The sequence below is a fragment of the Embiotoca jacksoni genome, unplaced genomic scaffold (assembly GCF_022577435.1).
Source record: "Embiotoca jacksoni isolate LCO1_2020_lvr unplaced genomic scaffold, fEmbJac1.0.p SCAF_13, whole genome shotgun sequence".
Lineage (NCBI taxonomy): Eukaryota > Metazoa > Chordata > Actinopteri > Embiotocidae > Embiotoca > Embiotoca jacksoni.
This window is the reverse complement of record NW_027185263.1, coordinates 13,486,492-13,501,154: the sequence shown is the minus strand read 5'-3', so window position 1 is coordinate 13,501,154 and position 14,663 is coordinate 13,486,492. Positions and strand designations below refer to the sequence as shown.

The 14,663-nt window shown below is 37.4% G+C and overlaps 2 protein-coding genes across 2 annotated transcripts; both read right to left on the bottom strand.

The window, feature by feature from the left end:
- Positions 1-3,525: 3,525 nt before the first annotated feature.
- LOC138195954 (odorant receptor 131-2-like) lies at positions 3,526-5,127 on the bottom strand. Its single transcript, XM_069145608.1, has one exon. The coding sequence runs from the start codon at positions 5,093-5,095 to the stop codon at positions 4,133-4,135; it is 963 nt and encodes a 320-aa protein (XP_069001709.1). The 5' UTR covers positions 5,096-5,127; the 3' UTR covers positions 3,526-4,132.
- Positions 5,128-7,930: 2,803 nt separating this feature from the next.
- On the bottom strand, positions 7,931-13,173 carry ppme1 (protein phosphatase methylesterase 1). Its single transcript, XM_069146741.1, has 12 exons — positions 13,030-13,173; positions 12,825-12,882; positions 11,626-11,677; positions 11,063-11,217; positions 10,567-10,657; positions 10,246-10,311; positions 10,031-10,157; positions 9,811-9,940; positions 9,614-9,658; positions 9,442-9,506; positions 9,123-9,190; positions 7,931-8,306 (listed from the first exon to the last, which is right to left on the bottom strand). The coding sequence occupies exons 1-12, from the start codon at positions 13,156-13,158 to the stop codon at positions 8,303-8,305; spliced, it is 990 nt and encodes a 329-aa protein (XP_069002842.1). The 5' UTR covers positions 13,159-13,173; the 3' UTR covers positions 7,931-8,302.
- Between the last annotated feature and the right edge of the window lie 1,490 nt (positions 13,174-14,663).

Here is a 14,663-nt window from a genome sequence, read left to right as displayed (position 1 = left end):
AAACTTAGGCCAAGTTCAGTATAAACATTCAAATTTTTTTATCATTATATGACAGAAAATAGGAAAAAGCTGACTAGATCCCCTTTAATCTTTTTTATAAGTATGTATTTCCATATGACCTGTTCAAATTCACGTTAGTATTATTTAATATATATTGCCATAATTCTTGCATCATGCAACTGCAACTAAATAAATAAAACTTGCTGTCATCATCTCTGAGCTCGTCTGACTCCTTCTTGAATTGTGATGGCATTTGGCCTGGAGGTGGTGTCATAGCAACCCCCAGCATTAATGGCAGCTGGCTCACAATAGTTTTTTTTGGTTGTTGTTGTTTACAACATGTATGTCATAACAGGGAAAGCACAGGTGTAATAACTGACATTAATGATGGGTGCGTCCCATTTAGCTTTGCCAGTTGCCTGGCTCTGGTGCATTACCACTGGCCTCCTGGGACATTTAAACTGAACAAAGCCATCGTTAACGTTATTACTTCAAATAGAGTCAAAATGTCTGCAGTAAAAAAAAAAAAAAAAAAAGATCTCTGCTTTTCATGCTGGAAGCGATCCACAGTAAAAAAAAATCATGACATTTATACTCTGTGTACAATCTGTCTGTGATATTCAGGAATTTATGCTATTTGATATTTCAAATTTGTGATGGTATCATGACATATACTCATACAAGATCTTTAATCTTTAAGAAATTGTGTTCTTTTTTTTCCGCAGACTTACACTTGAATTACTGACGGCCGCTTTGTTTTGTAGCTCGAGTTGCATCTCATCGTTCAGTCAGTTAACAAGTTAATCTTTGGAGAATAAATGTGGGTGGGGGGCCAACCTCCCACCACCCCCCCCCCCCCCCGTTCTTGCTGACAGAAACCTAACCAGGTCAGTGCTTTAATTTGAGTCACAGGGGACACAATTACTCTCCCACCATCCCATTCATCTGCAAACGTTTGTGCACGTCTCCATAACAGCATGTCTTTTTGAATTGGTTTTGAAGTGGGTAAAATGCATTGAATATTCCCATTGTTCTTAAAGTCAGGCATCGCCTTAAGTGCAATGCATCAATATGAAAGCTATATGTTGCTATATGTTCCAAGAATCTGAGATGAGGGAGAGAGAAGACTTAAAGAGCTAAGAGACTGTATAATTCATTTAAGGGCTTCCTCTATATCAGAATTTATACATTATGAAGTTCCCCCTGGACTTTTCCACAATCCCTTCTCATGGAGAGGCAGACTTTCCCATCCATTATTCCACTATTATGCTTGTATGCCTTTCATTTCATTTTTGTTTCATACTTTCTTTTTCTTCCACCAGCATCTTACTTGTGCAATTTAACTTGCATTTCTTCGTAATCTCTTACAAATGTTTCTAGAAGTCAGCGAACATGCCAAATCAGCAAACACAAACAGATGTTTTGTATGCAAAGGAATTTACATGGACAAAATAACATTATAAGGGGTATATCAGTCCCCTTTATGAGCAACAGTACTAATTTTTTCTCTCCCAGCACATTCTAGTTAACTGCCAAACACCGAGATATCTTTCTGACTTTGTATATAGCAATTGTTTGTGCATTAGGCTCTTTTCTGTATCCCTGTGAACACAGTGGAAACGCTGATCTGACCTGTGTGATCAGAAGTAAAACTGAGAGTGCAGAGAAAGTTAGCATTATGAAACTAAAGCCACAGAATCAATTTTCTTGGTTGAGGATGTGAGGGGGTTTTGTGAAGATGATAACAACCCTCCCCTCCTACTCTCGCTCTGAACTAAAGCTGCTCTCTGTCACCAGGTACTTTCTCGCTCTGGAATGTTTTTCAAGCCCTTCAAGTGGTCTTTCATGAAGGCCAGAGAGGTATTGAGAGGGCTTCAGGATTGTGATGGAGTAAAGATCGGTTAAATTAGTCCACCTCCTGCTCAGACGCTTCTTTTCTTCTGCGGGTCAGCGCCTCCCTCCCTGTTTACCTACATAAATTGCTCCCTCTCTCTGCGCTCTGTGTCAATCCCTTCTCCTACACAAGTGTCCATCTGCACTGTGAGAACGAGGAGACGAAGGGAATTTCATCAATAATATCAACTGTCAGAATAAAGCAGACTAAATTTAGGGTGATTTTGAGACTGTTTCCCACAGTTAATGAGACATATGCTTAAACACAGAGTAAAATTAGAGGGCTGCAGTTGGAGCAATAGTTTTAGAAACATTTACAATCCAAAGGTGACATCTGCTGGTAAAAATGATGAACTCTTTACATGCAGATTCAGAGTTAACATAACTCCCTCATCAGTTTGGCTTTAACTTAATGACTTTTAGCTGAGTTATTGTGAAACATGTTAGATATAGCCTACATTCATTTGAAAGCAATGACAGTTTTCAGTAAAACTGCCTTAAAGCAGACATGTTAATATAACTTGTTCAATTCATTTGAAAAACATAATGTGTGTTACCAATTAAAGTCCATAATACTTATGGGGGATCGGAGAAATTTCCCAAACATTATAACAAAAGACCATTATATAATAAATAATAATTTGTCCTCAGCTTTCAGGATAATGCATACAAGGTTTAAATATGAGTCATTTTCATCAAAAGCCTGTAATCTGTTGAAAATATATACTTAAACTGTCATAATTATGGACTTTTTTTTTTTTACATTTTTTTTTTTTTTTTTACATTTATTAGATCGTTTACATAGAGTCACAAAGTGTGAACTGATTGCAGATGGAAATTAGCTGGCAGCTAAATCTGGCAGAGCATCTTTCCTCTTTTTGAGATTAATGTCTTTTGTACATGGATCATGATATGAATAAATCTAAGATTAAATTAAACTAAACAGCACCAACACCACCACTTGCAAAGTTTTTTTTTTAAACAATTAACAAGTCATGAAAAATAATGCTGAAAAATAAGAAGAATTACTTTCTGGAAATAGGACACTGAATCATTTTCATTTAATTAAAACTACTATAAAGTCTTCTTTTCATACAGTTCCCTATATACAGATAATGAATGCTTGATCTCAGATACAGATTAAATTTAGATGTGTATCCCATATCTAGTTATAATGTATTTTTCATATATTTACTTTGAAATTACAAATGGCCAAAATGCCTTTAGTTTTATTCAAATTTATTAAGCAAAGATGACAGGCATTTATGAGCTCAACATAAAATATTTTCTTTCTGTATCTATAAAGAAAAATGTATCATTGACTCTTGACAAAAATTTGAACAAAGAATAATAATAATCAGTGAACAGTTAATTGTGCAGGTTGAAATTGTGATGATTTTGTTGTTGTCATGAGCTGAAGCGAAAGGATTCGAATAAAATAATAATCTTATCGGCCAAATCACATTGATCATTGTGCATATATATATATATATATATATATATATATATATACATATATTGTGACTTTACAATTACCTGTAATTAACTACTCCAAACAGTGAAAAATATTTTTTTTATTTCACACATTTTTCACACATTTTGTGAAAAACAAAATCCATACAAAAACCTTGACATAAAATATGATGATAGATGTGGTGCTTCTTCATATCAGTGAAAACGGATTTTCAAAATAAAATAAAAACAATTCTCATAACTTGTCATAACGGGGACAACTCTTTCAAACATCGTGGAATCAAAAGTTCAAAAATCTTTAAAGAGGGATTTACTCAAAAACATTCACATTTAGACATTTTTTTTTAAATAAAATTTGCAAATAAGCCATGGAGATGAATGATTAGTTTTACAAAATAGACTAGAGTATCACACATATTTAACACAACAATATGCTATTGTCAGATTATCAAATCTCTGTTAACATATGACTTTGTACACAATTGATTAAAAACTGTCCTGTTATCAAAAATAGTACACGGAAAATAGCGAATCAAACAAACAAAAAAAGCAATATATAATGACTTGTGTTCACAAAATGAAAAGAGATTGGAAGTCTACTGCAGTTTATGTCTTCATCACTAAACAAAAATAAATGGTGCATCAGGAACACCTGATTTTAGACCTTAGTTCTCACACTTTAAATGAAAAAACAACTCCTTAAACTCAAAGTGACTGACACATATTTTGCCAACTGCAAATTATGGCACAATTAAAATAGCTGAAATCAAGACTTAGGACATGGACTAACAGAGGTTTTAATGCCAAAGGTAAAATAGTATTTGAAGACTTGCCTGAAGGTTGGATCTCTGAGGCCGTATATAAGTGGGCTCAAACACTTTGGGAAAATGATCAGACCTACAAAGAAGATGTACTGGAAATGAACACCCATCACAGAGTTACAGTTCAACAGGCTGCTGGATTTTATCATGTTGAACAGAGTGGAGATGATACACAGGCACAGCTGAAGCAGGTGCAACAGCACCGTCTTATGGGCCTTACTGGCCTTACCAACACTAGAAGAGGCTGACTTCACAGCGATCATGATGGCAACATAAGTGTAAATGATAATCATGCTCACCAGTAAAAAATACACAGTGGTGAAGGCCCTGTTTAAAGTTGTGTAAACCTGCAGCCGGAAGACATTGTTTATGGAGCAGAAACTTTGCACGGTGAAGCTTTTGGTCTCCAGACTGATAAACAGGAAAAGTTGTGTGAATGAGTCTATAGAGGCCATTGTCCATATGACAGCGATGGCTACACCCGTCCTCCTGGACGTGGTAATGTTTGCATGCCTGAGAGGAAAACAAATGGCAACGTATCTCTCCAAAGACATGACAGCCAGGTTGAGGGGACACATCCTAACAGTCAAGGATGCAAACAGTGTGATAATAAGGCAAACATAGCTGATCATTTTGACCATAGTCACAGCAAAGATGTACATGGCCATGGTCACTATGAGCTGCAGAGAGTCTGTGAAGAGCAAATGACCGAACAGGATGTATCGGGAGGACTCCAGTAAGAGAGGCTTTCTGAGCAAGGCAAACACCATGACACAGTTTACATAGAGGAAGAAGAGACATGGCAGCATGGACAGCAAAACTTTGACAGACATCTGAAGTGTCATTGCCTGGAGGAAATCTACCGTGTCATTCATGACCACGGTTTCCAGCAGTGTCTGCAAAGGCATGACACACACAAACACACAAACATATAGCAGACTAATTACTAATTAACATTGTGAATAGACCTGAACTGTGAGGCCTGCACAAGATGATTCTGTCAAATGTTATCTTAAATAATAATGACCTGTACAAAAAGCCACAGTTCAAAATACTTTAAAAAGTAACACATGATGAGACAGTGTTATAATAAATAAGATAATTCAGATCTACATAGAATCAATGAAGCTACATATTAATAATAATAAAGTGCTCTAAGCGCTTTACAGGAGGTAAAATCAAACATAAAATAAGATAATGCAGTAAGACAAGTTAGCAGAAATGTTTTGTGAACAGATTTGCTGTATGTGCAAGACATATTACTTACATGACACCGGTTTGTTCCGACTTCATTTAGCATCAGGTCCTTTAGTTGACAAATCTGAGGAGAGAATCGACCTCCAGCCATTCATGTCCTTTTTTATAAGTGAAGTGTGTCTTGACATCATCACCCGTGTTGGTTCAACAACCAGTCAAAGAGCTGCATTTTGTTGTGGTTTCTCTGAGGTGTAAAAGTTTGGTGAAGTTATGTTATTAAAGCTAATCCATCCATTATCTAACCTGCTTTATCCTGAACAGAGTCACGGGGGGGCTGGAGCCTATCCCAGCTCACTTTGGGGGAAGGCAGGGTACACCCTGGACAGGTCGCCAGTCTATCACAGGGCCAACACGTAGAGACAGACGGAAACAAAGACCATTCACGCTCTCATTCACACATAAGGGCAATTTGTAGAACCACCAATTAACCTGAGACTCATGTTTTTGGATGGTGGGAGGAAGCCGGAGTACCCGGAGAGAACCGACACAGGCACGGGGAGAACATGCAAACTCCGCACAGAAAGACCCAGATTAAAACTCAGAACCTTTTCGCTGTGAGGCGACAATACTAACCACTGCACCACTGTGCTGCCCCCTATTAAAGTTAATATTAAAGTAAATATTATGTAACTGCTTTATTGTTGTTCCACAATATGAACGGTTTGCAGGTTTGAGTTCTTTTTTTTCCCGTGTTTGAAAACATGGAGAATCATATTTATCATATCTGTGGTTTACATTATAATTACTGAATTTAAACTCATCAACAATATAAAGGCAACACTTTTGCGCAAAGGGAAAATTAAACAGCGAACTAAAAGTCAGACTATTAGTTAAATCTAAACCACAGTCAAAGTTAATGTTTGTGAAACAGGCCCTGGAGTACATTCGTAAACTGTAGACGGTCCAAATGTCTGCAGGACCTTTGTGATTTTGCGTGCCATGTTAACAAGAAGATATTCTTAACTTTGTAAGCAGAAAGGTTTTGAAAGGTCCTTGTTCAGTAATTTTGACGTGTTTAAAAAAAATAAAGAAATGCATTTCATTTGTTGTCTACGATTTTCTTATCCTTGACATAACACTGAAATGCAGAAAACATAGTATCAATGATAAGATTAGACGCAGCATAAACACGCCAATACACAGTTTGTATTTCAACCTGCATAGAGGCTGCTAAGTTAACATTAAGCACGCTAAATGTAATACGATTGTTCAGCATTTAGTTTGCTCGGTTAGCATTAGAACCAAAGTAGAGCTGTGATAGACTTGAGTGTTGGACAACTGCAATTTGTTTTTACCCCTCTGGGAGCACTAGATGAAGTCAGCATCACCAAAGTCAGTGTTTAATAGTGACAGATATTGTTCTTAAAAAGTAGTCGTTGTACTTGAGTCTACATTTATTGTCAGAAGGGAAAAACCCGTTGTTCTTGTCCGTATACAAATATTTCAGCACCACAGCACCGTGGACAGCTCCTACAGGTTTCAACAGGCCCAACATGATGCAACCAAAAAAAACGTTACGCCCGTTCAAAACATCACACGTCAACTTTGTTTACAGACTCAAATCACAAAATCATCTCGGAGGCTTTAATCCTTTGGAGGACAGTCATTACAGTTCATTAATAATTCAGATGTGTATATTGCACAGCCCCGCAACACATTTCTGAGTGTGTTGATCCATGGAGGGACAATTAAAGGCCATGTTGTACTCAATGTGGAGGAAATCAAGCAAATTAGTAAAAATATGTTTAGGAGCTGCAACCCTGAATCTCATTTGCAGAACAACAATAACACGAATCCTATATTTATGATGTTTTGAAGAAGGAACTTGTATAAGAAGTTTTTTTTTTAAAAGTTGTGTATAAAGATGCAATATAAAGGCTTTTGTTTAAGTGTTCTTTTTAACGATACCACATTTTATGAAATATAATTGTACACCAGAAAATGTATTTCTTCACCAGTGAGTTCCAGCAAAACAGTATTTTTGGGCCTTAAAAAGGCAACACTATCAACATAAATTAAACATATAGGTATAATATATATGGGATTTGTGCAGAAAAGTGAATTGGAGCCTTTTCCAGTGACACAATAATGCTCTGGTGACAAAAAGGATGACTTTCAAATTCATACTTCTCATGGCATAAACATGCTTTTAGCATGCTGAAACTGAAATAAGATTTAAAAAAAACAAAAAAACATTGTAGTAAAATAAATGGTCTGTCTGCCTAAACTCTGGTGTCATTGATTGTCACAGAGACATTTCGAACAGTGACTCCAGTGTGAAGAGCAGAAAACTAGAATATAAGAATAAAAAATATAAGTGGAATAGGTTTTCATATTCAACTTCACCATTCATTGTCATTCGTGAGTGCAAACTTCAGTTGCATTTATCTTGCACGATAAATGTAATTGATATTACATGATGTAATAAACTACCCCATTAAAAGGTTATCTTTTAAGCACACGCACACCAAATATAAACACATGGGTGGCATTGCTGGCTGCATCCATCTTTAATCATTGTTTGAATTGAAACATTATAAACACACATTAACAATGATGCAATCACTCAAAATAAACAATAAACAAGGAGAGCATTACAGTTCAGAAATTAAAAAATATATATTTTACTGTAAAGGAAAAGTACAATCAAACCCCAAAGCTTTCAAATAAAAATAAGGCAAAGCTGAAAGGCAAAATGTAACAAAATAATAAAAGCAACATAATAATAATAATAATAATAATAATAATAATAATAATTTATAATTTCCTTGATTTGTTATTAAATGGACAATGGTGTCGATGAATCTTGAAACATTTCTTCTACGGCTGCTGGCTATATTTAGACTGAAAACTGGAAATTAGCTGTAAAAAAAAAAAAAAAAAAGACAGTGGTGTGAAATGTGGATTCTTAATCTACCTTTCTGCTTTTCTATCTCTGATATTGCCGGCTGGGTTTGTCTAAAGCCTCTTTTTGACCCTCAAGAATAAGCAAGTAAAGCTAAAAAAAAACTTTTCATTCATTTGTCAAATGTTGAGTGTTGAGTGAGTGCAGAATGATGTCTGTGCAGAGTTTAAAACTAGAAGGATGTTTTCACAATCATCTTCTTAAGGAGGAAAGTTTCTCTGCTCATTGAAAATCTGATTTTAGGGGAAGGCGCCTTTAAAAGTATGAGCAGGGAACTTGACACCTCCAGTGAGCGCAGACACACTGAGAATGGGCTTCAGTGAAGTGAAGCTTAAGTGCGAATTGTTGAATTGTTTGGTTTCTCTGTGTAATGTTGTAAAGTTCTGCTGTGAGGACTTTAATGTGTTCAGTGCCATGTTGTGATTTGGCGCCATTTAAATATAAAATTGAATTGAATTGAAACTGAAGTAAGAGACATCTTGTGACCTGCAGGTAAACTTTAGATATCAAATAAATTTGCATATTCATAGGTTTCAGGAGTTTTACAAGATAAGCGTATTTCTTTTTTTGTGGACTAACCACAGATACAAATTATTCACAGTAGAGTATTTCATATATAGCATCAAACCGGAGGGGATCTCGTGATACTGAATTTTCAGTCTTTTTCATTCTACACAAAAACTAGGTAATATGATTTTATGCTACATGCTGTGTGATCAATAAACCTCTCACAAATCTGACAAGCACATTGTTTGTTAGGGAAGTTGACTTACCACAGATATCCTTCCTTAAACTCAGTGAATTTGTGCCGGACCATAAATGTTGCTAGAGCATCTGCTACCTAGCAACAGATAACAGAGGACAACATTTAAAAACAGGCTACAGACCGGATCTGGATCAAACAGACCTGAATGAACAAACACACAAGAACAGATGAGCAGATGGAAAAAGGAAGTGTGTTTCTTCTTATTGAATTTGTTGAGTCAACCTGCTCTTGGATGATGGCAGAACAACAGGCATCGTACAGTGATACCGAAAAAGCTACCGGACAGTGTATTAAGTACAGACCATGTTCAGGTGAGAACCACTTACTTTTTCAGGAGCGTCCTCGTGAACGGCATGCCCACACTGAGGGAGCACCTGCATCTGAAACTTCCCTGTGCACAAACGGTGAAATTATTTTTGAGGCCAGAATATATTATTAAAAAAAAAGACCAACAACTAAACATAGAAGAAAAATGGAAAAACCGCTCGGCCTCTTTACCTTGCATCTGCCCAATAGTAAGGTCTTTGTCAAGCCTGTCCACTCCTGCACAATGGAACAAGTCAGGGGTGAAATTGTGCCGTCAATGGCATAACAGCTTGGAATAAAACTTCAATCATTTGTGTTCAAACTATCCGTCCAGATATTTTATATTATTATTATTATATTTTACTGTGAGGAACTGGGAGATATCGAACCTGCGAGCAGGAGCAGTTTTGGTGCCGGGCAGGTGAGGAAGAGGGCGGACAGACCCCTGAACCAGCCCTCCCAGTATTTTTCTGTCTTTGACAGGTCCACCCTCCAGGTGAAGATGCTCTCCTTTTTTATCTGTGTGGAAGAAATCAAGGTTGTTGAGGTAGTTTTCAACAATAGACATTCAGGTTAAATAAGAAAAACGAAGACTGAGAGAGACTGAACCTCTTGGTCATCTTCCTTCATTCTTTTCTTATTGGATTCTTCTTCCCCTTCTTCCTCCTCCTCTTCTTCTATAATCTCTTCACCGATGCTATTAGGGACACCTGGACTGCTGCTGGATTCCTCACATCTGTGGATGTCAGAACAGAAGACAATCAATAAAACTTGTACGCGCATTCAGCCATTAATGTATAAAACTAGAAACAAAGCAGACTTACTTTTTCACTTGGCCTCCCATTGACACTCGTGCTGACTCTATGTTTCGAATCTGGCCACTTTTCACACTGAAAGCAGAGGTGAGGAACAGTTTTGAAGACAAGTGTACAAAAATGATATGGATGATATCATATACCTGCTTGAAAAATCATAACTCTTCACAGTAAAGCTGTAAAGTGGAAATAAAATACAGCAATTTGTTTCAACGGGGCTCCTTTGATTTGAGTAACTATTATTGGACAACACTTGTTAACATTAACAAATTGCAGAAGAGTACAATGTAGTCTAATCACTTCCCACATCACCAGCTGTTTTACACCTACCTCCACTCAATGGCATTCTCCAGAGATTTAAATGTCTTTGGCCGACTTCTGAGGAAATTCTGCATACTGTTCAAAGCATCCATTGCTGTACCTAAATTAAATAAACACAAACACACACTTTTTCACACAGGGCCATGTGGGTTTGGATTTTTTTTTTTTTTCCTCCCTTAATAATAAAAACCTTCATTTAAAAACTGCATTTTGTGTTTACTTGTGTTATCTTTGACTAATATTTAAAGGTGTTTGATGATCTGAAACATTTAAGTGTGACAGACATGTAAAAAAAAAAAGAAATCAGGAAGGGGGCAAACACTTTTTCACACCACTGTCGTTGTAATTAACAAACCCAGTAATACTGAGCTCATCATTAGTTTGACGTCATTTTTAATTATCATTTAATTTAATCAGTCAAAGCCTGAAAAGTGAGCTAAAAAGTAAGATTAATATAAGCATGTTTGTTGCTCCGCTATGATCCTACTAAAGTGGAAGAACTTACCTTCTACAACATCAATGACACAGAGACCGAGCAGGGAGGGTATATGATTAGCAGTGGCGGTGTGAACTGCAATGGCTCCACCCATGCTGTGTCCAATGATCATGATTGGAGGTGGGTTCTCTCCATAGAGAACCTCCACCACTTTGCCAATATCCCTTTACAAAGAGGAACCACAGATAACCTGTTATCCTACATTTCTATGCAACGTGGCTGTGGTTTTCAGTTAAAACTGATTCCTTATTTAACAATAAATAGGGAAACAAGTGACATAAAATCATTCAGTTTTATAGCCCATTAATACAAATGTTAACAATCACAGAAACTTGCCAAACTCTTAAAATCGTGTTATTACTATGAGACTAAGGTGTGAAATCAAGAATATTAAAGGATGAAGATCTTTTCAGGATAAAATATTCACCGAGTTTGGGTGGGAAGTTGTAGAAATTGACTTAATAGTCCTTTAGCCAGGTCTGCTGGATCATCACTGACCTTTAAAGAAGCAGCTGTCTAAAGTGCCTCCTACAAAGTCAAGCTTTATCTGAACTGCACACACAACAACTTACTTGGCCATCGTGTCTGCAGAGAGATCCTCTGGGTTTTTCACTTTGGTGTCGCCTGCAGGTGAAGACAGAGACAAATTTCAGCATCCTTTTCCATCTAAGCTCGTGGACATTCAAAGACTGACCAGCCAAATACTGAGTGGGGAGTTTGGCTATAATCTTACAGGCAGGGCGTGATCGAGCTATTTCAGTACAGCAATTTCCCTTCTTAACAATTTGTAGCATCTTTGTAAAATCAAGGGGTGGAAAGGTCCTCAAAACGTAGGGTTTAGTACAAATCAACGTTTTATGGTCAAAGTTTTTGTTCCTGTTTGGTATGCTTTTGATACTCAATGACTGCCTTTACAATGTTTTCTACATTGCCTGTGGTGACAGACATTGATCTTTTTTCCCTCTCCAGTTTCCTGTCGCTACTTGTGTCTGTGCATAAGAGAGGTGCTCGCTTGTGTTACTCTCAAAGTGGGTGTATCTGCAAAACTGAGCTTTTCATGTCCTACTTCCACGTGACTTTCAGTAGCTCTTAGTCTTAAGGTCCGTCCGTCTGTAGTAGACGAGCTGGGTAGGACGATTCTTTGACAACTCCTCGTCGTGTCTGTTCATGAACTTTGGGAATTACTGAACTGGTGAAGAGTCGGTGGGATGTAATATTGTAGTGCGCCTCAAGTACTTGAAACATATGCTGAAATCCTGCATCCTCAATGACTGCATGTGGCTGCATATCTTAATAAATAAACATCCCTCCATGCATGCACTATTGCCTATTGCATATGGACTGAACGATACAGACATGGTACGGACCATCTCCAGAGCACCGAACGGGACCGACATTTGACACTTGGACCGTTCCAACCAGAGTAAAATCTGATAAAGGACAAATGTCATGTTGCTGTCTTTAGAGAATAGTGACCGTTTTATTTCATCACTTTATAATGTTTAACAAAACTATAGTCTTTAGAATTCAGTATGTAATGAATATTAAAGTTATACTACAGAATGCAGACAATAAGCTGAACGTATTGGGATGCTGTGACCGTCATACTTTTTAAATCAACAGATAAACAAAACGTCCCCTTTTGAATAACCATAATCACAGGATGTAAATTATATACTGTATGTGCATGTATGTTTATATGAAAATAAACTATTAATAATATATGTCTAATAGATCATGTTGTCCTGCAACTTCCAATATATAATATTACCATGAGCTCGAAGGTCCATCGCCACCACCCTACAGTTGATCCTACTGTATATGACGGCCTGCGAAGACACATAAAGAGAACATTATGTGATAAAACAAAAGCTTCATATATTTTCCAGTAGCAATGGTGTGTAAGTCAACATAGGATTTTTCAGAGTAAAGGGGGCAACATTTCTGAACTAGTGCCAATAAGAAAAAATACTCACAGTGAACACGGCCCAGGACAGCGCAGAGTGGCCTCCTCCGTGGAGCAGCAGCAGCACAGGACCATGGGAGCCACTGCAGTAAAGTCTGAATATGTTCAAGGTAGTCAAGGAAATACAAACCAGAGCCATGCAAGAGTCACAAAGTAAACAGCGGCTGCTCAAACAGAATAAATATTATCTGTATAAAGTGATTGTATTCAAAGGTTCGATAGCACGTTGAAGTTGTGGCTGAATATTAACTGACCTAGTTGGATTTGAATGACACGTCAAAATATCAGTCAACCATGCTGAATTTCCTCCTGACAAACAGGAGCAGCAGTCAAGGATATATCTTTTCCATTTTCATTTTCCACCTCAACATCTTCCATGGTTTCAAAGTACTGACTCCAGGACAGAGGGGAGAAATCTCTCTTCCGCCCAGGTCTGTAAAACAAAAGACAAAAAAAAAGCAAGCAAAACGTGAACCAATCTGTCTGTGGTGTGATGCAATAAAGCAGCAGGACTACTCGAATATAAAGAGAATGAAATTATCAATGACAATACAAAAATCTGTGAATTGTGCATCTGTGAGGAGGACAAACTAGCTCTCGGGTCCATTGCCACAAAGGGAAGGAAATCAGATGATACAGGCCGTTTTCAATGAGCTGATGAACAAGTCAATCAAGCAAATTTAAACTCTGCATCTCCTCCACTTTGGTCATCAACTCATAACACTTCAGGGATGTGCCAAGTGAAAGATGGGAACCTCAAACTCAACCAAATCTACAAAACATGTATTTATCATTTACCTGTCTTTACCTTGAACTAAAAACAGTCCTACAGTTACACTACAGTTACAGTTACACTACAGTTACACTGCAGTTACACTACAGCTACAGTTACACTACAGTTACACTACAGTTACACAGTTAGACTACAGTTACAGTTACACTACAGTTAGTTACACTACAGTTAGACTAGTTACACTACAGTTACAGTTAGACTACAGTTAGACTACAGTTACAGTTACACTACAGTTACAGTACAGTTAGACTACAGTTAGACTACAGTTACAGTTACACTACAGTTAGACCACAGTTAGACTACAGTTACAGTTAGACTACAGTTAGACTACAGTTACAGTTACACTACAGTTACAGTACAGTTAGACTACAGTTAGACTACAGTTACAGTTACACTACAGTTAGACCACAGTTAGACTACAGTTACAGTTAGACTACAGTTACAGTTACACTACAGTTAGACTACAGTTAGACTACAGTTAGACTACAGTTACAGTTACACTACAGTTAGACTACAGTTACACAGTTAGACTACAGTTAGACTACAGTTACAGTTACACTACAGTTACACTGCCAGCTGGCTGTGTCACGTGTGTACATGAGTCCACCTTTACAAGAGGCAGCTACTTGAACAGGGTGAAGTAAACAAACCAGCCCTGGACTAAAACACGTTGTACAACATAACCCTGAAGATGTCTGAACACCTGCGACGCCACCTGTCAGCACAAACACGTCACCTGGTTAAACGCATCAACGTGTTCAGACGCAGCTTTTCTATGTTGTGATGAACGTTTCCGCCCTGAAATATCTCCGCTAATATTCGAGAGACACTGCCAGACCGGAAGTGAACAA